The sequence below is a fragment of the Neodiprion virginianus genome, chromosome 2 (genome assembly GCF_021901495.1).
Source record: "Neodiprion virginianus isolate iyNeoVirg1 chromosome 2, iyNeoVirg1.1, whole genome shotgun sequence".
NCBI lineage: Eukaryota > Metazoa > Arthropoda > Insecta > Hymenoptera > Diprionidae > Neodiprion > Neodiprion virginianus.
The window spans coordinates 24,008,961-24,032,820 of record NC_060878.1 but is presented as its reverse complement, the minus strand read 5'-3'; the positions used below and the strand labels follow the sequence as shown (position 1 = coordinate 24,032,820).

At 34.7% G+C, this 23,860-nt stretch overlaps 2 protein-coding genes across 12 annotated transcripts in view; one reads left to right on the top strand and one right to left on the bottom strand.

Moving 5' to 3' along the window:
- Nucleotides 1–4,136, top strand: part of LOC124298012 (folylpolyglutamate synthase, mitochondrial-like) — a 7,910-nt gene extending 3,774 nt beyond the window's left edge. For 3 of the 4 annotated variants that reach the window (XM_046749543.1, XM_046749542.1, XM_046749545.1), the window contains exons 3-4: nucleotides 63–178; nucleotides 454–4,136. In XM_046749543.1, the coding sequence (XP_046605499.1) occupies nucleotides 63–178; nucleotides 454–1,933 (1,596 nt within the window). In that variant the 3' untranslated portion in view covers nucleotides 1,934–4,136. The remainder of the gene's footprint in view (nucleotides 1–62; nucleotides 179–453) is intronic. The other variant, XM_046749544.1, reaches the window with a different exon arrangement.
- Nucleotides 2,757–23,860, bottom strand: LOC124298009 (neuropathy target esterase sws). 8 transcript variants are annotated; one of them, XM_046749529.1, is made up of 16 exons: nucleotides 23,132–23,250; nucleotides 21,331–21,732; nucleotides 20,126–20,545; nucleotides 18,196–18,521; nucleotides 16,580–16,940; nucleotides 16,194–16,487; nucleotides 14,995–15,374; nucleotides 13,921–14,092; nucleotides 13,469–13,849; nucleotides 11,581–11,856; nucleotides 11,298–11,484; nucleotides 8,437–8,553; nucleotides 4,944–5,264; nucleotides 4,258–4,565; nucleotides 3,384–3,440; nucleotides 2,757–3,102 (listed from the first exon to the last, which is right to left on the bottom strand). In XM_046749529.1, exons 1-15 carry the CDS (start codon nucleotides 23,240–23,242, stop codon nucleotides 3,393–3,395), a joined length of 4,104 nt encoding a protein of 1,367 aa, XP_046605485.1. In that variant the 5' UTR covers nucleotides 23,243–23,250; the 3' UTR covers nucleotides 2,757–3,102; nucleotides 3,384–3,392. The 8 variants fall into 8 exon arrangements, with proteins under 8 accessions (XP_046605485.1, XP_046605486.1, XP_046605487.1 ...); XM_046749530.1 differs by lacking the exons at nucleotides 3,384–3,440; nucleotides 23,132–23,250 and adding an exon at nucleotides 23,557–23,860; XM_046749531.1 differs by lacking the exons at nucleotides 3,384–3,440; nucleotides 23,132–23,250 and adding an exon at nucleotides 23,575–23,860.

The following is a 23,860-nucleotide window of genomic DNA, read 5'->3' as shown; positions in this document are numbered from 1 at the left end:
TATTTTTGCTAATGTATTGTCACACTTTACACACTCACTCTATCAATTTCACTTACTTCTAGGACGTGATACGTGCTCTGAATACTTTACAAACAAACGCACAGTACTTGAGGGCAGCTAAAACGAATCATTCTTCGGGAAGCGAATCCATTCAAGATATGAAAAAATATCTTTTTCGGTACACAATTAAAATTTTTAATATGGGTATTTTTTGTATCATATATGTATCAAATTTATTTCTGATTCTCATTCATTGAGTATTCAATACTGCCTTGGTAAAACTAGAATAACAATTTAACTCTGTACAAGTTTCGGGATGCTCCTGGAATTATTTATTGAATCATAGCGCCTGATTTTCTCTGCGATTTAAAAAATTTCCTGTTATTCTCACACATTTCCATTTTCTTACAGTTCTTTTACATCCTACTCTCTAAATTATTTTCCATTTTACAGGTCTGGTTTGACTCTTGAAGATGTCGACAAACTGTCGATAATCCATGTCACAGGAACCAAGGGGAAAGGATCGACTTGTGCATTCACGGAGGCGATACTGCGCCAATATGGATATCGCACAGGGTTTTATAGTTCGCCGCATTTAATACATGTTACGGAAAGGATAAGAATCAACGGGCAGCCGATAAAGGAGGATCATTTTGCAAAATATTTTTGGCATGTCTTCAACAAATTGAGTAGTCAGAAGGAAAGCGAAACCGATATGCCTGCATACTTTAAATTCATCACTGTTTTAATGTTTCACATATTTCTAAATGCTGACATCGATGTTGTTATTCTTGAAGTTGGTGTCGGCGGTGAATACGACTGCACGAACATTGTCAGAAATCCTGTGTGTGTTGGTATTTCCAGTCTGGGATTGGAGCATACCATGTTGTTAGGAAACACGCTGGAAGAAATTGCGCATCAGAAGTCAGGCATATTGAAAGAAAATTCAATCGCATTCACAGTTCCACAACCAGACAATGTTATAAACGTTATCAAGCAAAGGGCTATCGAGAGAAACTGTGAGCTGCGAATGGTACCAGATTTCAAATCTTACTATTGGACCAGAGATCCACCAGATCTAGGGATACCTGGTCCTGTTCAAGAGATTAATGCGTCTTTAGCTGTACAATTGGCGCACACTTGGATTCTGAAAATGGCAAACAGAAATTCACGGCTTTCAAACGGTAACGAAGCAGATAATCGTCTTATTGATACGAGCGAAAACAATAATGCTTGTGCTGCAAAAATTCTTCGTAGGTCACAGTTCAATTCAACTTTTAATGGCAAAGAGAATTTACATCATAGTAGCCTCCTTCATTCAGAGTCTCAAATTTCTTCCGTTTCCGCCACTCTCGATGAAAATAATGATTTCTCTATAATTTCCCCTAAGAAAACTGCCCTCGCATTGTCTTGCTGTGTGTGGCCAGGTCGCACGCAAGTATTGTGTGGTAGAACAATGGACTTTTACTTGGACGGTGCTCATACATCTGAAAGTGTTGAACATTGCGCCTCTTGGTATCTAAGTAAGGTAGATAATAAGGGCGCAAAACGTTTCCTGATATTCAATATAACGGGCGATCGAGACGTGTTTAAACTATTGAAGCCACTGAAACGTTTACACTTTGAAAAAGTTTATTTTGTACCAAACATATCGGGGAAAACAGTTAAGCTAGATCAATTAGAATTGCAAACGACAAGTAGTCTACAGCATGAAAGATGCATGAGAAATCACGAGATATGGGGTGAAAAAAATTCAATGGTATTAAAAAATGTTTGCGAAGCATTATCGCACATCACTAGCACGTTTTACTCACACAGAAATACCAACAATGATGAAGGTAAACCACAGGTACTTATCACTGGGTCTCTGCACTTGGTAGGTGCTGCATTATTAGTTTTAGATCCAAATTTAACTATGAAAACGAATTACTGATACGAGGTCCAAAATTTTAACACATGTATCAATATCATTCAGTAATGAGACGGGCAAAATTCCATAAATAATATGGAATAAACAAAGCAGTGACGATTCACTGTTGTGGTTAAAATTCAAATCAAAACTAAGAGTTAAAATTTATCTATGCTAATATCATTCTTTCTCATTGATTTTATTTTACTGCAAAATTCTGTTTAGCTATGATATGCTGAATCATAGGCTGCCGACTAAAATGTAAATGTAAAATTTCCTAAGGATCCTAGATTTTTCCAGGAAGTGGAAACCTACTTTTGTACACTATAAAAATAGTCATACATATGCCGAATAAGGACTTTCCCGATTTATTGATCAAGGGAACGTACCATGTGGGGATAAATATTTATGTCATTCGCTTTGTATTCATTTTATGTTGTAAAGCGATCGAATACTTTTCTACATAAGATCATCATAACATCTTCGTGAAAATTTTTACGTATTTTTGATACTAAATTTTCTTTTGCTACAGAATGGAAGAAAAAAAGGATTTTTCTGCATAAATGTGATCATATTCATCCCTAAATACTTGAATTAAAAGATGTACATAAATAGATAATAATAGATGATCATAAACATTCTGTAACGTCTTTAATCAACTTAGAATAAAGTTTTATTATTACCATTTCATTAGATCTCATCGAAAAATAATTTTACTTACTTACGTCCTAGTTGCATACTGCTCAGGTTTTCAAACCAATTTATACTCTCTTCGTATTCTTATTTTTATTCAGTAATCGATACACTACACAAAATTGTATCGGATGGAAATAAGAAATCAAAAATCTTCAGTAGAAACAATAGAGTTATTATTCATACTTAACACTAATAATAACAATATTAATATGTACTTTAGTGGTACATTGCATTGATAGGTGTACCACAATGCAAGCAAGCTTTCGGCTGCTTGCGAATTTTCGTGGATTACGTTTGTACTTTTGAAAGAAGACGAACTAAAATTTCTAGTATAATTAAATATTTACAAGTAATCAACAGAAGTTTGAAGATTTCCGCCTACGCCATTAACGGGATCAAAATATCTTCGAATGATAGTCGATTTCGCACTCTGCCTCATTTTCTGACAAACTTAGGGAACCTCCGGCTCTTCGTCTGAGGCGATTATCTTCCGGACTCTGAAAAATAAAAACAATTGTCGAAGACATGTTATTCAATGCCTTTAATAATCAACTTGGAAAGTATCTTCCAAAGGCATTGATAAAATTACGTAAATAGTTAGCGTCTTCCGTTTCTGTTTTAATGATAATATGGCAGAATGATGTTGGAAAGATGCATTTGACTACTAGCGAACAATCACACTTGAAAATTGCCACAGTTAATTCCAACCCAAATCAATGAAGCATAAACTTATAGCTGTTACGGGGATAATTTGTTTCGTTGATACTATATTAATTACCATGCACAGCTACAGAGAAAATGGAGAATGTCCGTAACGTCCTAGTGATGGTCCTAGCTGAAAAATGTAGCATTTCTTTCTTTAAAAGGCGTACACAATGATTAACCCATGATTTTTTATACATGAACGATCATTAGTCTTCAAAACAACTATGCCAAAGTATTAATTTGATTAAATGTAATAAAAAGCGCTAGGAATTATACAATTAAAGCGAAGCTGAATTTAGACACAATATTTCATTTCATCCTGTAGAACGATCTTCGAAGTGATACATTTTTAGCTAAAGATGAATTTTAACATTCAAAAAGCTTGCGTTCTTTCACGTTATATCATCCTCACACACAAATTTAAATGGAAAAACTCACCATTTTCGCGAAAGTTCCATAGTACTTATAAAATTCTGAATTCTCAAGCAGTTACTTCGAACTAATTCAAGTGATTAAAAGTTGTGACGACTATCATTCACACTATTGCACCCCCAAGACTGTCAATATCTTAGCATCGATTGATACAGATGCTAGTAAGTGTGAAATAGAACCTAACTATCACGGGCACCTATCTGAGAATATTTTCAGTTGAGTATGTACGTACTGACTGGCTCGGAACTTCAGGATTCTAGTTTGAAGATTTCTAACTTAGTTCAGCTAAGAGATGTTATCGTTTATTTTTAAATTTGTATGAAGTTTCCAGTATATTTTGAAGTTTTTTTTGTAGTAAACCTTTTAGATACGAATTTTTTAAATTTAACTGTTGCCACGAACTGAAAAAATACATCACAGCTAAATCGAAGGCTCCGAGGATGACAGTCTGGCTAAATTGACTCAAATGAAAATGTAATGTGATGAAGAATCGTGCAGTCAAAGAGTGTACTCGCCTGGTCTAGAATCCCAGCGGTAGGTTCGGAGGCATAGCCAACTTCGTGCGCATCCTCTTCCAAATCTGCTTCGTATTCTTCTAGTTCTTCCGAATCGGAATCAAGATCTAAATCGACGTAACGATTGCCTCGAGATACCTTGCAAACCATTTGTGCCAAATCGGTGAATGTATAAGCTGACACGGATGCTTGGTATTGCTGTTGATTAGCTGCTTGGTGTTTAGCCTGCATTGCTTTTGCATGTTCTCGGTCAGCATTGAATCTTGGTAATACTCCTGCCTTCAGTTGACCATCAAAGTATGTTTTACCTGTAACCAGTTGTCGTAAGATGTTTGATTGTTTTCGCAAGTACTGATCAATCGCTTTGATATAACAAGCTCAAACAAGTGATTAATCTGGCTAACCTTGATGACTGAGCCTGCATATTTCCTGCTTAAATGCATTTCGAGCTCGAAAAACGTGAATAAATAAAAAAAAATTTTTTAAATTCATGTCATTTAAATAACTCTAAACCTGCTAGACTGATCGAATGCAAAATTTAATCGGTTCTATGTTGCCAAGAGCCACTTTGATTGAAACCGAAATCATAAAACTCACTTAATTTATTCTTCAGACCACAAAACGTAAACAGTTAGTAAAAATTCAAATTTTGATTTGGATAAATGTAAATAATAATTCACGCTTACCATGATGATAACCGACATCTTTGATTTCGTCAAAGTTTGCAAATTGTAAGGTCTTGTACTTGTCGATCGGAGGTCTAATGTATTCGCAGTAGTCGGACGACTTGACTTCTTCTAATTGGCGAACGCAGCTGACATATGCCAATCGAGACTGGATGTCGGGGAGATTTGGAACTTTCACAGTTGTAGCAAACGGGTTCCAGCGTTTCCACAACAACCACCAGCCAGACAAGGAATCGCCGTAATTTGTCAAGTCAGTGTCATCTTGGGAACCAACATCTATTGCCAGTATGTGATGAGCTCCTTGTCGAAGCATTTCATCAGCTTTGATAGAAAGTAAGAAGGGTGTATGTATCATAGAAAGCAATATATAGATATACATTTGCCAAATTCTCAATCAACAAGACATGCTCGATAGGCTCATGATTTATAATGTGCGTGCTATGCAATGTGTATATTTGTAAATTTTTTCAAATGTATGTGTGTTACAATTGTCTGTCAATACTGTAAAAAGTTTTATTCTAAATAATTATGCAGCATTAAAGGAACCTCGCTTTTCATTCCCTGACTAAGTATAATTAATTTAACACATCTCAGAAATGAAAAATTCTCCAGTTTCCGACGTAAAGACCTGGCATATGTATTTTTGAGATTACAGAATCGTTAGTATTAACAGCCGTGCTTTTTTCAGCATTTGTCAGCCTAGAGCTTGACGATTTAGACTGTTATAAGATTTATCGAAAATGTGTTGGGCGCAGAAGAAAGATTCTAAATTAGAATGATCAGAATTTTAAACTATGTCATACTTGCATACGAGTGCCAATGCCAATGAGAAAATGTAGTCATAAATTGGGAAAAGAGAGAAACTGACAGTGAAATAGCTATGATTCACGAATATAACTTACCATTGCTAAATTATGAACAAAATTGATAACTATCATTTGCATCTTAATTAACCAGTTTATGCGATTGGAATGATTGTTTCTGCATTCAATGGGTCCAAATTTTTGCTTTTTATTAAACATATACATATACAGGCTACAGGGTTTGAATCGAAAATGCGGAAAGAATAACGATTGCGTTTAAAAAAACTTTTAGGAATGTTTGTCGTGCCAATTATGGTGAACACCAATGAAATAATTTCCATACTGTGTAATAGAAATGATTTTGAGCAAATTCGACTAACAGAAGCTGAGGTATCAACAATTTCAGAATGATGAAACTCTCAAGTTTTTGGTCTGATTCTAATATATTCCGGTATTTAACATTTTTTTTAACAGTTACGACCAGAATGAATAAATCCAGATAAGTGTAAATATTGTAAAACGGATTTTCGTCTACAATTAAAATTGCTCGTTATAACTATGCTGCAACAAAACTTGTCTTAAAAATTTTTTTCAAACAATCTGTGGTCATTTAATTAGCGAGCGAAATGAACCAAGACCCATGAGAATCTGATGAAAAAAAAGAGTGTATTCGTTTTCAATGTTCTAATTCTAAAAACTCTCAAACAGTCGATACCTCAGCTTGTATTCTTCGAATGTGCACAGATTCATCTGTATTGCGTAGTACAGATATTGATTTATTCGTGTTCGTCATCATTAGCACAAATAACACTGCTGGAGATTTTTGAAATGATTTTTCTCTTCTCCCAACTTTAAATACAGACGGTATGATGGTATGCCCATCCATCCTCAATCGGACATAGTTGAGAGAGCAGTATTTACATAATACCGTAGAACAAATGTGATCAAATGGAAAGTGTAAAATTGTCGAAAGAAAAAAAAAATTAAAAAATATGAAGAAAAATCAAAAACATGAACTAGCTAATTTGCAAATGTAATTTAAGAGTAATTAACTATCACGAAATACATGATACCTGGTACATTGTTAACGTAGCACCCGTCAACCAAAAGATGTCCGTCAGCTGGATCGCAAATAGGTGGAAAAATACCAGCTATGGACATGCTCGCCCGGCAGTACCTCCATAACAAGCCTGTCTCAAGGAAACTAACCTTTTCATGATCTGTTTTCTTACATTTATATATACATCTTTTGGCTACGGGAGCGAGCTCTAAAACCAATGTATATGAATGTACACTGGAGTTTGGCGATAACGACTAGCTATACATTTTGGTTCCATTTTGTGTTCAAGCAAGGGAAGAAATTCTCTTTGAAAATTTGTAAGTCTAACCATCAAAGGTTGATTATTATTAGCAACAGACGTAACTGCTTGAAAGATGATATGCTAAATAATCTGGTCGTATTCGATATCGCATAGCACAGATAGAATGGCTGTATGAGGTTGTACAGAGGTTTTACACAATTGTTAACATGTTAGATTTTTCAAAGAAAGACAGTTTGATTCTCATTTTTGTTTTCAAGTCTTATAGAAGCTTGTATCCCATTTAAATCAAACACGTGGTTATATTCAACAGCGATAACAGGAACCTAGAAAAATGTTTCAAACAAAAGTTGCCTGCTTTTGATATATTAAAATGAGTATTGTTGAGTATTTTATTTGAAGATTATATTTAAATGAGGAGAATTTGGTTTTGGATATTGTTTAAATTGGTGTAAATTGCATTTCAACAGAAATTAAAGAGTCATCAGCTGGACCACTGAATCGAAAGTTAGAAAATAAACAAAATCCACGTTAAAAATCTTCAGCAATGTTATTCATTGCAATGATGGTGAATACAGATCAGATGTTGAAACAACAACCATACTATGTAAAAGAAATGACTGTAAGTAAGTTCGAGTCACACAAGTTGAGATATCAGAAAATTGGAAAAGGTATTTTCCATCTGATTCTAATGTTTATGGTCTCATTTTGCTCACTCCTCACAAATTATTCTGAAAAAAATTCGGGAAATCTTACATTACCGTACAACTGTAACGTAGAAATGTAATTGTTGACCAACATCTATTATACCATCTTCAAATGAATCTATTGTTATTCGCCCTGGAGATAACTATTGATAAAATTCTTCTCAGGATATCTATGGAGATCTTTTCCGTGGGCAATATAAAATAAAAATTATTAAAATAGGGTCAAAAACACCAGAGTTTAATAATTTCGAATGGTTTAATTATAAAATCTTTCCTCAAATTGTTGATACCTTATTTTATGTCATTCGAAACTCATAAAAATCATTTCTATTATACAGTACGGATGTTTTGTCACTCGCTTTCAACATTATTCACTAAAATAACACTACTCCAGATTTTTCGAAAACGGTGTCTTGTCGTTTTCTAAATTTCGATTCAGACCGTCAGGCTGATTCATTCTTGAGTAATACCTCGGAACAACAATGACTCTAAGTAGCGTCGTTCTCAAAAGCAGGTGACTAATGTTCGAACACTTTGCCCAACGCTTGTTACTTTTGAAAGTATCGCAGTGAATTTATGAAAATGTGAGACCCATTCATGCTTGTCTATTTTAAACATTATTTTCAATGAAATAGAAAAGAAGTTTTATTTTGTGTCGTGTTACCTGGTAAGTTGTTGACGTACCCGCCATCAAGGAGGAGGTGGCCATCGACAGGGTCGCACATCGGCGGCATATAACCCGATAATGACATCGAAGCCCGAATATAACGCCACAGCGATCCTGAATATGACAAACCAGTCATGTTATTTAACTATTTTCTTCACGACTTTTTTAATAGCTTTGTGAATTTTTGTAACATTCGGGGCTGGGATTGTCTCATGACAAATAAAATTCAATATCCAACAACCAATTGCCTCAATTCTCTGTTTTGTATTTCCTTTTCATTCGGTAAGATAAGCTTTTGCACCCAAATATGCTTAAATTTATTGTGTTCTACATATGAAAGTGAAATACAGTGAAACACAGACAATTATTCAATATGTGAACATAATTTCATGGCAGTATATCGAGTAGGTTGTGACATCAAATTCTACTTATCAACTGTCAGAAAGCGAACTTTTGTACTTGAAAACATTGTGCATATTTTTTTTTTTTTTTCTTTTCAGATTAACTTGATGGATGGGTAACAGAAATTGGAGAGTACGTCAACAACAGTTATCCATAGAGCTCGCTCCTGCGTAATTGAGATAGTGGCGAGCCAGTTAGAAATGTACAACTTAAATATATTGTGTGGAAAAACATATAAATTAACAAATGTCCCAGATGCGTGATTTAAAATGTTAGTGATTTGGATTTAATAAAATAGAGAAAAAGAAAAAATTGATACATATTCATTGCTCAGAGCTAGAGTGAAAACGAAGATTAATACAAGGTTCAATTTTATTTCTGTCTTGCCCTGTTTTGATGATAAATGTGCTTAGAAGGTAGAGCCAGATTTGCGATGATTGACGAAGTCTTGACTTGCAGCAATGTTTAACATTCAATAGTAGAATTTTTGTACGTGCGATATAAAAAATCCAGGACATTTGTACAAAATGGTTTCGGTTAATTCTCTAAAATGCGATTAGCTAAGTGGTTACATGCAGTCGAAAACTCAAGCAAATTCCTATTGATTGAATAACACGTTCATACTGTTGTAATTATCGAATTAGAATATAATTTTTTTGATATCGCGTGTAGCCGAGAATTTTGACGAAGTTAATCTAAAATATGAATTTGTAAATTGTTTAAGTGTGTTCTATCCTTCGACTGCAGATACCCAGTTCAAAAGAATAATTTTGTCAAATATGAAAAGAAATTAAAATAATATCTAAAGAATGCATGAGAATGTTTAGGAAGGCAAAGTTTTTTATCTCTACTACGTATAACAAGTCTTGAGGAACAACTTTTCAAGTTGAGAAGCTTCTTTTTCCTTTTTTTTTAATCGTTTGGTATTTTCTCATTTGATGATAAAATATATGATCATGTAAACTACGCCAAACGTAAAACAACGAAAAGTTCAAACTATGGTCAAATATCACAAATATCACACAGCGTTACGGTGGGTATGTCAAGAAAAACGACGATTCCTCAAAATTCGAAAAAATTTTAAGTTCTGTGAGTATATAGGTTTTTTCTTCAAATTTTTCTAAATAGCGTGAAACCACTTGTCCAAATCTTAACTCATCGAGTACACATATCCAAATACTTGTGTCGTATTCTCAGGTACATATATGGGCCGATTAACCAACTTGTGTGCAGCTTTTTTTCTGCTAAGGAACTACCAAAAAACAAATTTTTTAGAAATTTTCAGTTCTATGCATACACGAAGGGAATGAAAAATAAAAAGTTCATATTTTTTTACGACAAAGCAAGTATTCCGGAGTGTATGCTTGAAATGTTTGCACCGGATTATAATTCAATCGGGATGGATATTCCACAGATCTCGAATTTTCTAAACACATATTGTATTCCTATATATATTTATACGGATTCAATTATAATCCCATTTTCATCCCAGTGTGAAAAAACAAGGAGAATGGCGAAAAAAATAAATAATTTTTTCGTCTTTTACATATACAGGACTGAAAATGTTGAAAGAAGTTGTTTTCTGGTATTTTCTGAAATTTTACTTCAAAATATATTTGCATGAGATTTATTTACCGCAAAAAGTACATAGGGTCGTATTTTTTAAAATTCGATAACGTGTTCCTTATAGCGATGGCCACTAAGCTAAAAATAATCGATGCATCGATTAATTGAGACCCAAAAAAATAATTGGACACGCCTCGACTTTATTTGTAAAATTTAATGGATTAATCGATTATTTCGTGATTTTTGGAAACGATGCATATTTTGTAAATTTCAATATATAGTCTCAATAGTGGAAGAGTTTATTGATAATTCATAGTTTCATCCAAAATATTTTTCAATTTCACGTGAAAATATTCATTTATCTTTCACTATTATATCAAATAGGTACTTAGTAAGTAAGACAATGATAATGATTGATACTTTAATTACGTAAATTGATATTGTATTGCGTCATTTATGGAAGTAAAAAACAAAAAATGATTTTGAGGGAAAATAATCGATTATATTAGATTAATCGGGAAAGAATGATCGATTATTTTTGGTGATTCTTGGTTTCTCGTAAGCAGTACAGTGTGAAGGTTTAAAAATTAAAGAATTTTTATATCCTAGTATGCACTATAACATACCATAATTGCGGCCTGGTCAAAATTTTTATTCCAAAAATTCGTTAGATCGGCCCATACATATGTACGTATGTGTGTACGTGTGTACATATTACAGGAAAAATTTTGATAAGAAATTGGCTTAAATTTCAACATGGACAAGATGACTTGAAAACTGAAGGAAAAAGAATATGGACTTAGCGTGCATGTAAGAATTGTAGCAGAGGATTGTAAGAACAAGAGAAACGAAACGAGTAAATAAAGAGTGATCAAAGCCAGTTTACCGACCGTGTGTGTGCGTGCGCATAGAAGATGCAGTGATGTCAGTCGTGATGGTAAAATACGGAAGCCATAAATCCTCGATATACACATCTCCAAAAGTCCCTTGAATAGTTGCGTTAAAATCTCTTCCCGAAAACATTGATGTCATCGGATATGTTAGATCCAGTATTTGCCTCCACCATTGGGTCATTTTCTACATTCAGAAGACAAAGATTTTACCTTTCGTCACAATATTCAACCTAACATTGTAACTACCGTAGGAGGGGGTGTGTGATCAATTTTACAATACCTTCGACCATTCTCGGGCCTTTTGGGTTGTCGTGGTAATGTTCTTTTCCATACACCATAAAGCACCCATGAAAGCTCCTATGCTGACACCGCCAACCATGTCAATGGGGATGCCCGCCTCCAGAATGGCCTTCAACATTCCTATATGAGCAGCACCTCGAGCTCCTCCACCACCCAGAACCAAGCCTACAGAAGTTCCAGTGAGCCATCGTGCAAGTCTGCTGAAATCACTGTGCACGTTTGGTTCTGACGTCAGCACTTTTGAGTAGAGTTCATTCTGTAAGTAGAAAATAAAAACGTGCTTATAGTGTAAATCAGGGAGCTAGGATTATTACAAAGCATTAAGATTGGTCAATCACAGTATACTCGATATAGCTAACTATGAAAATTATCTGCTTTCGTTGATAATATTGAGAATCTGACACTAATTAAAAAAAAGTGGTTAATCTGGCAGACCTCTCTCTCAAGCTCAGAAAACAATATTAAACTACAGACTTTTTTCAAATTTGGTATTTAAGTAACTTGAACTACTAAACCCATCACATCTAATATCTGATCAGTTCTAAATTAATAAGAACTGCATTCGTTAATACCCAATTCATAAAAAATCCGTTGCTCTGTTCATGATATATGATAATGATATAATAATAATAATAATAGAAAATATAAGAAGAGCCACGTTGAATTGGACCAAATTATCAAAATGCGTTGATCCATTTTTGAGATACCATGGATTGAATTATTAGAAAGTATTTTTTTTATTTGAAAAACTCAAATACTGCTGGGCCAATGAAATCTGACATCTAATAAGTCCTAAGCTTAGAAAACCCACATTAATTTCGGCCAAAATCATAAGAATTCGTTCATTCATTCTGAAGATATCGTTGGATGGATAACAAATTGATTACACATATGTCCAGCGTCTACCTCAAAATGGTCAAAGGTGATTCGGTAGACCTCAAAACTTCGAGATTTAGTGAAAACAGCCTTTGATTTTTAGAGCGATTACAATAATTTCCCATCATTGGAAAGCCACAATTAAAAAAAAAAAGTAGTTTTAACGAACACATATTATCCAGATTCTCACAAAGTTTCAAGATTTGTACACTCAAGGTTATGTAGTTTTTGTTCCTATATTAAATAATCAAACGAACGGAAAGGGTTCAAATTTCGACGGTGCATCGCTCTTTTGTAGCGGAATTCAGGAAAGTTACTCGTATCCCGAAAATCGTAAAAAAATGTGCGGTTTTTTGACACGGTTGTTACTATTCCCACATTTCCCGGATTTCAGAGACGAGAACGACAACTTAAATAAAAGGTGCTCTAACGATAACGGCCTACCAAAGAAAGCTCAGGTTTACGAAATTATTGTAATTCCTAGTTCTCGTCTAACGACCTCGGTATTACATGAAAACAGTCCCTCGATACTCATTTTACTCCTAATTTTTTCCGGAATTGCGCAAAGTATCTCAGCTGTGCACTTTTTGGCTTCTGAAATCCGGGAAATGAGAGAATAGTAACATGTGCCAACAAACCGTACATTTTTTAACTATTTTCGGGATATGAGTAACTTTCCTGGATTTTGCTACAAAAAGGCGCTGCACCGTCGAAATTTGAACCCTTATCCTTCGTTTGATTATTTAATATAGGAACAAAAAGGGTGAGTTTGCTTTGTCGGTAGTGGTAAAAGTACTACATGACATTAACGAAGATTTATTATCGCAAATAGTAACTGTAAAGGAACACGCTGAATTTTAGTTTAGCGATGCAGTAAAATATGAGTTTTCCGCTATTCATTACGCAGATAAAATTGAGTATCTAGTATCAATAAAAACGATTGATCGTTACTTCCATTCCGCGAACTGCAATGCCCTTGAAAACCAACTTACAATGCGATATTGAGATTTTCTGGTGAACATCCGTTTCGGGCATTGTATGTGGTGATGACTTGAGACCCAGGATCGCATGTTGAGCCATTGAACAGTGTTACTGGGTCGTTGGCCGCTCTGTTCTCTATGGAGTAGCACCAATTCTTTCTGAGTACGCATAGCAAGTCTCTCAACTTCACGTTCAATCCGACCTAAGCTTGGCGGCTTCTCGCCTAAGCCAACTATGAGTATGCAATCGGCTTGTCGGACGCAGCGTTGAGTCCAAAGTGTGTAGCTCGAATCGCATTGATACAATGAAATGCGATGCTGGTCCTCCTGCTGCGCCAGCCACGATGTTAACCGATACTCGTTAGCCGACTCCATTATGGAAGCACCCAATGTCTGTAAGCCGTGATAAATGAATAAGGTATGTAAGTAAAGTGGTGAGAGTGGAATCAGAGCTGTGAAATCACCTTTCGAACAACATCAGACGTCAGGCGTACGCATGGTCCGATCGAGCACAGCGAGTGGTATAATTCGAAGGTGAAAGCAGTGAGTGGAACGTCTTCTGAAATTGGAACTATCGCTACTGTTGAAAAGTTCACTTGAGATGGTCTTGCATCCACCGTTGCAGCTGTCCGTCTCCTAAAAAATGTAAAAAACTTGCGTGTAGTTGAAAATTACGTGGGTCATCTCATACAAAATCGAACAAACTTTTCTCTAACTGCATTCTACATCTCACCCTCTTTACACAATTCTCGTAAATATTAAAGGATCAGCTACGAAATCGTTCAGATTTTTCGAATAAAGTTCAATCATCAATGAATCAGTCAACCACCAATTAAATGATATTACCTTAACATATAATATATTATAACTCAATTTTTGGATATGATTTCCTAGCTACCAAGAAAGTAGTTGAAATTTTTTGTTCACATTCAATGTTGAATCGTGTGTCATAATCATAATGTACCCATAAATATGGGGTAAAAGTGTAGTAAAATTTCACAGCGACAGGTATATTATTACTTGCAAGTTCTGAACGACTTGTCCGGCCGGTTTGAAATTTATGGATGCTTTGTAGAATTGGAAAAGACATGCTGTGTATAAATACCCAGATAGATTAGGGCACTTTTACATTACACTTCGCGTTACACACGATTTACGCAGATTGTCGGTAAAAAACATTACTTTGTTTTCAAACAGAGATGGAAAACTCCATACGAAGCTGCAAAGCTTTGATGCAAGAACTTCTACAGAATTTACCTACCCAGATTACAAGTAACGATCATATATATTAATATAATATGTAGATTATATTAATGATCGGAGAATCACTAAAATACAATTTTGCCAATTGGCATAACAATGAAACTGTCAATTTAGGAAGACTGAAAATAATTCGTGGCTGATTTTTTTTAACACATGTTCGATTGGATCTGAACGCAAGGGGCAAGAGAATGGAAAGTGTTCAGGGAAATTGACCGTATGATTCGATCTGGTAAGCTGAATACAGTATCTATTACATTTATATTGAAAAAACTAACGTTACTCCGTTTGACACTGTATTGGATTGGGAACGTTTCCAAGAGCCGAGTATGCGATGACCGAGTAAGTTGATCAACCGTGTTACAACGATGGGAAATCTGAGTTTGATGGCATTGAAGAGGCCTTCGGGGAGTTTGGCGAGTTCCGAATCTCGGACAGCCATTACAGTCGTGGATCTTGCAGTCTGAGTAACCATTTCGACTATCCCAACCAAATCCCCCTTTCCATACTCTGCGACCAGCTCCTTTTTCCCGTCTGCATAAGTGATCACAGACCTCAGACGTCCGCTCAATACAATGAACGTTGAGTCGGATTCGGCACCTTGCCGATACAAGGCCCTACCACTCTCCAGGAATAGCCAATCCAGGGCAAAGTCTACCTGTATGATTATTTTCATATTAGTTTCATATAAATAGCTCATATTAATCCCAGGATCCCTGTTTTACGATCGTTAACCCTTTAATTCACAGTGGGACACTAATCCCACTTTTTTTTTGCAGTTTTTATTTATCAAACTACTATTTTGGTAAGAACTCTCGAATTTTTCTACATGACCCCTGAAATATTCCTAAGTGTGAAGAACATATAACATTTATTCATTTATTTATTGCAAAAATAGCACATATAAAAAATTATCGAAATTTGTCAGTTTCCACGAAAAAGAGAATTTTCTGCTAGTCTACCATAAAAATCCGAACGCCATTTTTTACACAAGCTTAATACAAAACAAAAAATTTTCTTATTGTTGTTTTTATTAGTCTGCCATATTGGATCCACCATTTTGAATTTTCAAATTTCGAGTTCAGATTCGTAATCAGCGACCTTTTGGGGTCCCCCATGTATGCAAAGTTTAAGTGAATCGCATGGAAAGAAAAATGTAAACATGCAAGAGTTAAGGATGAACGTGTTGCACCATTTGAATTAAAATTTATGGCAAAGGAAAAAACAGTTCAAACAATCTCTAGCAATGTTAATAGGGAACTTGCATGTTTTTTAATTTTAATTTAAGTTAATTTAAAAAAAAAAAGAAACTGTCTTGGGAAATTCATTATTTTTCATCCTGCTTTCGAGTCCAATAGAGGAATATAGAGATTTCAGATGTATGCAGGTTCCCTATTGCATCAAGTTAACCCACCTTATATTGATCTATGCATCCACTGATTGGTCTTTGTAGACTCATATATCATCTTGTACTTACCTGCCTAACGAAGGGGCTGAGTCGCCTGACCACGGTGTTGGCAACATGAAGAACCACTGTAGGCTTCTCTCGCATGATTGCAAAGAACGTGTTTTTAGAGAGCAAGGCAATGCGGCTCAGATTTTTCGCCCTAATTGTGTAAAACGACGGCTCTCCTGTCAGCACGGCTAGGCCACCGACTATTTCCCCAGGGTGTGTACTGAACATGTGAACTTCTTGATCAGCATCTCTGCCTTCAGTGACACGCTGACTGACGATTAGAGATCCTGAGATGACATAAACCAGTGCAACATCCTAAATCAGATCACAGTGTGTTATTAGAAATAGTGGAATTAGAAAGTGTAGGATTCAATTTTTGGAATGAAACATCAGAACTAGAAACCTGCCTTGTGCGATTCTTCTTTCATGATGTAAGTACCTCCTGGAATCTCCCGAATTTGGACTTTTCCATCTTTAAGAATGGTGTCGTCTTCTAGTCCCAGTTCTCGCACAAACGCATCCGTCGCCAACTGAATCAACTGCTGTTCATCCATATGTTGTTGATGCGATCCGTCGTTGGTTGGACGTTTTCTATTAGCGCTACCACTGCCGGAATGCATGAGATCCGGTGCAGCACCTTGGGAATTTTGTTGATTCGGCATCGGCAGAGTTGGCCAATGCGAATCGCACTCTGGCACCATATCTGGCGTATTTTGATTCAGAAGAGGACTGGAACTTTGGTACTTCCAGTCTGAAGGATTCTTTGACCTATTCATTTATACTTTCTTAACTTATCTTAAAAAACGGCTTGTTTCTTCAGTAGCATCATTTTTAAAAGCTTCGCAATTTATGCTTGCCATCAAATATTTCAAATCTTTAACCCTTTGAAGCATATATTTTTCCTTAAAGTCAAATTCTTTGAAGCTGGGTTTATAAAGGTTCTCGAGGTCGCTGATTTCAAAAATGGGGTCAGATCAGAGAAATTTTCAAAATTTTAAATATTTTATATTTTGGGACATTTTTAGGAAAAAGTAAAAAAAAAAAAACGAAAAATCAATTGCGGCAGTTCTTACGCATAAGCTACGTGGCTCAAATTTTACGCGGTTATTTTTTAGGTCCCAAACAGGAATTTTATCGGGTAGCGTTAAGAAAAATCCCAAATTTTTTTTTTTGAAACACTAATATATATACCCGATAAAAATATATATATATATATATTTCAACGTTAATATGTATGTCAAATTTTAATATATATGTATGTACTGTTTTTATGTAAAGGTGTTGTTTATGATCTCGTCCCAAAAAACCCACGTTTCGATTATCCGAACTTTTGATTATCCGAACTAGTTTCGGTCCCAATTGGTACTGATAATCGAGGTTCTACTGTAATTTAGTTGCATTACAAACTAATTTGAAAACACTTCATTTTAGTTGTAAAGACCTTATTGTATTAACAACACCAGAGAAATCTCATTATTATATCATTATTTCTCCAGCAAATTATAATGCTTTTCTGATAAACTTCTGTAAACAATAGTTCATTTTATTAGTGAATGAATTCTTGACAAATCATTCGTATGAGTTTTGGATAGCAATAATATATGCTGAATTGCTGAATCATTAGTTTATCATTTACAAATTTTAACGATTGTGCATAGTCGATATTTTTTTCTTTCTAACAATTGACAAACTCATGAAAAAAGCTATCATAGACGATTTATAGGGAGTTCATTTCTGCACAGAATAAATTATTTTGTATTCAAATCGGAAGTACTATACTTTTCATAGAAATAGTAGTCAAGTAATTAGATTTCGTTGTTAACAACAAGGTGTTTACAATTGAAATTTAGTGTCAAAAAACTCTTTCTGATTCTCAAGAAGATTTTCTTTTTTTTAGCATATTCAACGGAACTAGCTTCAGTTAACTTTTTTAAAGCTTCGTTTTGTGATTTTTGGGTATAGTTTTTACTTGATTGTATGTCATAAACATCCTTGAAAAGGAAGAAAGGGGAAAATTTCTTACCGACGACTAGAGGCAATAGGAATTGGCTGGGATATCAGTCCCGAGCAATCTCGATGAAAAATATTAGATCCCGCCACCGGTTGCTCTATGTGTCCCGAGACGGTGTTGGGATTAGTATCCAAACCCTGTCCAGTAAAATTTTCCCTAGTTCTAGAACGAACTGGAGAACCAGAAAATGGGCTCTGCTTCTTTTTCTGCATTCCTGGATTCACCAGCTCTGCTGACAGGCCCAGGTACTGATGCAACGCGGTAAACGTGACGCGTTGTAAACGAACCATTATGACTTGGATGACTCGAATGAATGCGTCTGGGTAGTCTTGAAATACCTGCGAAATATCAATACAAATTCTTATTACAAAGGCAGAATTGAGCTAATGAAAAGTTCTGTTATATGTAGATTTATAGTTTCAATCGCGTTCACTATAAGTAAATACCTTTTTAAACACAAGCGCAAAGTGGAGTGCTTCTTGTATTTTAACGATGTCCTTTTCGCTAAAAAAAATTGATACATCAATTAATCGAGGCCAAAAAAATAATCGAACACGACTCAATTGAATTGGTCAAAATGAATCGATTAATCGAACATTTTGTATTTTTTTGAAACGGTACATTTGAAACCAAAATTTTGGCGGAACAGTTTTTTGATAACTTATAGTTCCATTCAAAATATTTTTCAATTTCAAGTGATATATTATCTTTCAATATTTATCTTTCACTTATTATATCAAATAGGTACTAAGTAACCAAAGCTATGATAATATTTGATACTTTAGTCATATAAATTGATATTGTATCGCATTGTTCGTGGGAGTAAAAAACAAAAATCTATTGTGAGGAAAAATAATCGAGTCGATCGATTAATCAAATATACTCGATTAATTGGGAACATTCAGTATGTATTTGTCTTCACAGAAAACGTGGCTTCGAAGAAAAAAAATATCTCCGACTTGAAAACATGTTTTATTGATTACACCACTGTTTTCTATACATTTGCCAAATGCATCCATGTGTATGAAGGAAGTGTTGTATCCTGAATGCTGAGAAAATGGCTTTATCGATTTGGACGAACGTTTAGTGTGAAATTAAGTATTAGGTCAAGCTGATTCGACAAACTTTCCAAGCATCTACCACGGTAGATTGCCAAATAGCGAATTTTCGAAGTGTCCAGTAATTATTTCGTATATTGTAAATTACAGAGGGATGGCTTGAACAATTTGGACCAAGTTTTAGTGACATATCAAATATTGAACATAGACATGTCACAGAAGTTTCGAAACTTCTACCACTTCCGCTTACATACATCTTGTTATCGAAATAAACGGCCAAATCAATTCGAATAAAATTTGGGAGTAACATAAACTATTCGATGGAGATGCAACACAACTTTTTAGAATATCTCTTGACATATTAATTCTCAAAATTTTCCTACAATTTTCCTAGATTTCGAAATATGAACTTTCATATTTAACTCAGGTATTATAATTCAATGTTACTTATTTAGATGTAATTAATTCCAAAATATTGTACCTAATTCTGCAAACTGTTTTTTTTTTCATGCACACATTTTTCTTTTTTCGTATCATTCAACACTTAAAAATTCTTCCCGCAAGATAAATTTGCCTCGGTCTCGCATATTTGAGCATCTAACAGACTAAACTTAGCCACTAGGGAGAAAAAATTAAGAGGCAAAAATACGCAATTTTTGTTTCATACGCGCTATTTAAAAAAAAAAGCGAAACAATCAATTAATTTTTACCACCTCAATTGAGTAGTGTTCGATTATTTTTTTGGATTCGATTAATCGATGCATCAATTATTTTTAGCTTAATAGTCTTTGCTACAGTTCTGCTGCTAAACCAGCTAAGCATTTTTGTTCATTGGGCTAGTTTTATCTGAGCTGAACTTATCTTTCGTCAAGCATTATACTTACTTCCTGAAAAGAACTCATCGGCAGTTTGACAACTACAGAGTCCTCAACAGCTCTGGCTGACACGGTTTTGTAAGAGCTAGTGTGACCAGTAAGCACATCTGTAAAGCTGAGTAAGCTAGTTACGGATTCTCCAGTTTTTACTAGTTTCAAAGAAATTTGAGCACCATCGGCTCCTACAATAAATACATTGACCAGCCCTTGCTGGACGATGAATACATTCACATCTGGGTCTCCAATTTTGAATAGATAACTGCCAGCGGGTAAATTCATGATCTCTGTATGCTTGCATAGTTTGAGGAAAACCGGCTTTTCAAAATGACCAAATACTCTTATGCTTTGAAGCATGTACAACGCATCTGGCGGCACTCTGTCTCCTGGGCCGAGATCTTCCTCCAAATATTCAGCCGGAGGTTCCAGTACCTGGAAAAAAGTGTGCACAATATTTTAAAGGTCAGAAATTAAGGAACAAGAAAAAACTATTTATAAAAAAAGAATCTCAATGAATTTGAATAACACAAGCTAAGATATCAATAACTTGAGAGAAAGTTTTATAGTTAGAATGTTAAAATTAATTCAACTGCGGTATTTTTAAACATAGTCTAATGTTTTTTGTCTCATTTCAATCATCATAAGAATTTCCAGAGATTGTCTGAAAAATGTTACACAAATAGTTGCTATCTCTAGAGTGTATAAAAACTAATTTGTGTAAGTAAGGTACAATAAATGTGCGTCAGTTTCTATGAATTCACTGAAACAGATTTTCTTTTTTCCCAATGGTCAATTCAATATATCAATATCGGGGCAATATTGTAAAATTAAATATTCAACAATGCCAAAATAAGAAGAAGCGAAATGGAACGAATTGGTGAATTTTTAACGATTTGGAAGGAATTTGAAATAAAACTTTGGTAACTAAGTTTCGGTTTATAATTCCAGTATTTTCTATTTCTGGATTTTTTAAGGTATCTTTGCAGCTTACGAATGCAATACTTTGTAAATAGTCAATATATAGCTATCTCGTCATCGTATTAAAAATCATTGGCCAACTAAGCTTCTTAATCATTTTGAATGTTATATTTAAAAAAGCAGAGAATAATGGTTAAAAATATGCGAAAGGAAATTTTGTAATTGAGGGTTTTCTGTGCTCAATTGTAGACTGAACGTATGTGTTCCCACACAAAGGCAAATATAAAGTGGTAACTTGCCTTCAACTGTTGAGGGGCGCTCTCTTTCTTAAGCTGGAGCAATCTTCTGGCAAATCGCATAACGGCGCGTCTCTTTTTCCCTTGTCCAGTAGGATGTACTTGGCCGCTAATTGATTTCACTTTCCTGAGCATTTTTCTACCGTAGAATAATACTTTGTCTCGTTTTCTGAATCGCGGCCTGCCGCTTCCAACGCCAACGAATTCTTTTACCTCTGGCAAGAATTCTTTGTTTTTCCATTTGCGCAGTACTACTATAGACACGATGATCAGGATTAATAAAAGACCGATCGCACCTAGGAATAGAGCTTTTGATGCCTGATAATCTTCCACAAACTGGCCAATCCATCTTGAAAATGCATATGACCCCAGACTCTCGTTGAATTGATTAAACAAGTCGACAACCTGAACAGAAAACACAAGATTACTTCCTTTGATTATTCGTAACAGGTGAATAATGCTGTGTCAAAACTTTTCTGTTGCATGAAATTAGATAACCTTTCTTACTTAAATATTATAAAACAAAGTCGAAGTTGGTAATCTTAACTTCAATAAACACAGTAACAAAAATCACTGTTCGGCAATTTCTTAATAACTTCGAAGCAATTGAATATCCTAAATATGAGAATATTTTGCTTCGTTATGGTTGGCAAAATTTCTCACGATCCTAAAGTTTTGAAATAACGATTTTCAGTTTCTCCTTAAAATGCATTGATACACGAGGGTGGTAATTGTATTATATATTCAGCGTTTACTTCCATACCATGATAATTTAAAATATTGATAGTAAGAAACTCATTTGCTGTAAGAATAGAAATTCTCTGTGTATAAATTTGGTATATTTTCGTATCCTCACATCCGTTATGTATTTTATTAATTTATGGATTTGTAAGACGTACAGTTAGGTTGAAAATTTATTTAAACACAACTCAAACTAATCAAGTTAAATACAAATAAAAAGTGTGTGATTTGGAAAAAAATGTTTAAACACTGAATTTCAAGTTAACACCAAAAGAGAAATGAAATGTTTCTTTTATCTTGAACATAAGATTCGTGTAGTTTAACCAATCCCATCGAGAAACAGCACTTTTCTTTATAAATGAAATCACTAAAGATCATATCAGTGATTATTTCTTGAGCATATCTGTGATTAAAAAAATTTGACATGGAAGGTTATTGTAAGTAACGGATGTCAAATTTGTAATTCACCAAGAAATAAATTACCATTACCTATACTTTGACTCGGAACGATTTGTGAAAACTCCATTCACGAATATCAATGTCAAAATGAAAATTAAACTATTGTTTGTCAAAATTAGACAAGCGATATGGATTTGCTTGGTAAAAAGACGGTAGCGTAATACGATTTTTGATATTGTATTATGTAATGAGGTGCTTACAGTGAAAATTCAATGTTGTAGAACCTTTTCCAGTGTCACAGAGAGGTTTTTGATGACATGTACTTGATTTATTTTAGTTATACTTTTTAACCCCGTGTTTAATCATGATTATTTTTCGAATAGGTTTTCAACCCAACTGTATGACCCCAAAGATTAAGCAAATTATTCTCTACTGGCAATTTAGCCAAGATATGCAATGCGATTGGACGAATAGTGCATTTTTTCCAAATTGCAATACTGAATGGCAGTGAATTTCTAGACTCTTAGATTATTAATAATTTAGCTCGATAAGTTTTCCTGACAGAGCTCTGTAATTAAAAATGCCGAGTCACTTTTATACATGTGGGGCAATTGCCTAACACAGCAGCAATTACTTATAAGTTTGTAATTCCTTTCGATGATACCTTTCTATCAAACTCAAGTAAGCTTGCGCAATTGTTGTTGTTTGCGAAATCGAGATATTTATGACGTGTAAAAGTGATAAACACGCAGTTGCTAGCTGATCGCATTGTCATCGTCACAACTGCAAACATAATGTGAAATATTTTGTTTACATGTAACTTACGCAGCATCTTTATCGACAATGTAAAGCATCAAACGAAAAATATACCTCATCATGTTATAAATAATTTGGATGCGCAGGTTTTGGTTAAGATTATCTTATCCACGTGAAAAAAATCACGATTTGTCTTTTTTGCCTTCATCGGGTGTGTAATTTGACAGTTGTTTTGTCATGCATCTAATTATCTACATCTGATATAATCTATGTTTGATTATCGCCTCGAATTCACTAATTGCTGTGATTTGCGGTAGTGTTGAAAAATAGTACATCTGATATAGTTACAACCTCCATGGTGGGTGAACATCTCGTTTGTCTTATGACGTACGTATTATTTACGTTGCGCAGCAGAGTGTCGTCGTCGTTTACTGAACTACCGATATTAATTAACTATGTTTTATCGCATGAATGGAACGCGAATGGAAAAAACGCGTGACACAATCGCGAAGAACTGTGGTATGGTTCGAATTTTTGGCCATTCAAAACACGACAAATGATAACATTTATACTGCTGTCAGCTAAAGCATAAACCAACGGCATCCATCGCGCGAGACATCCAACGCCATACTGATCC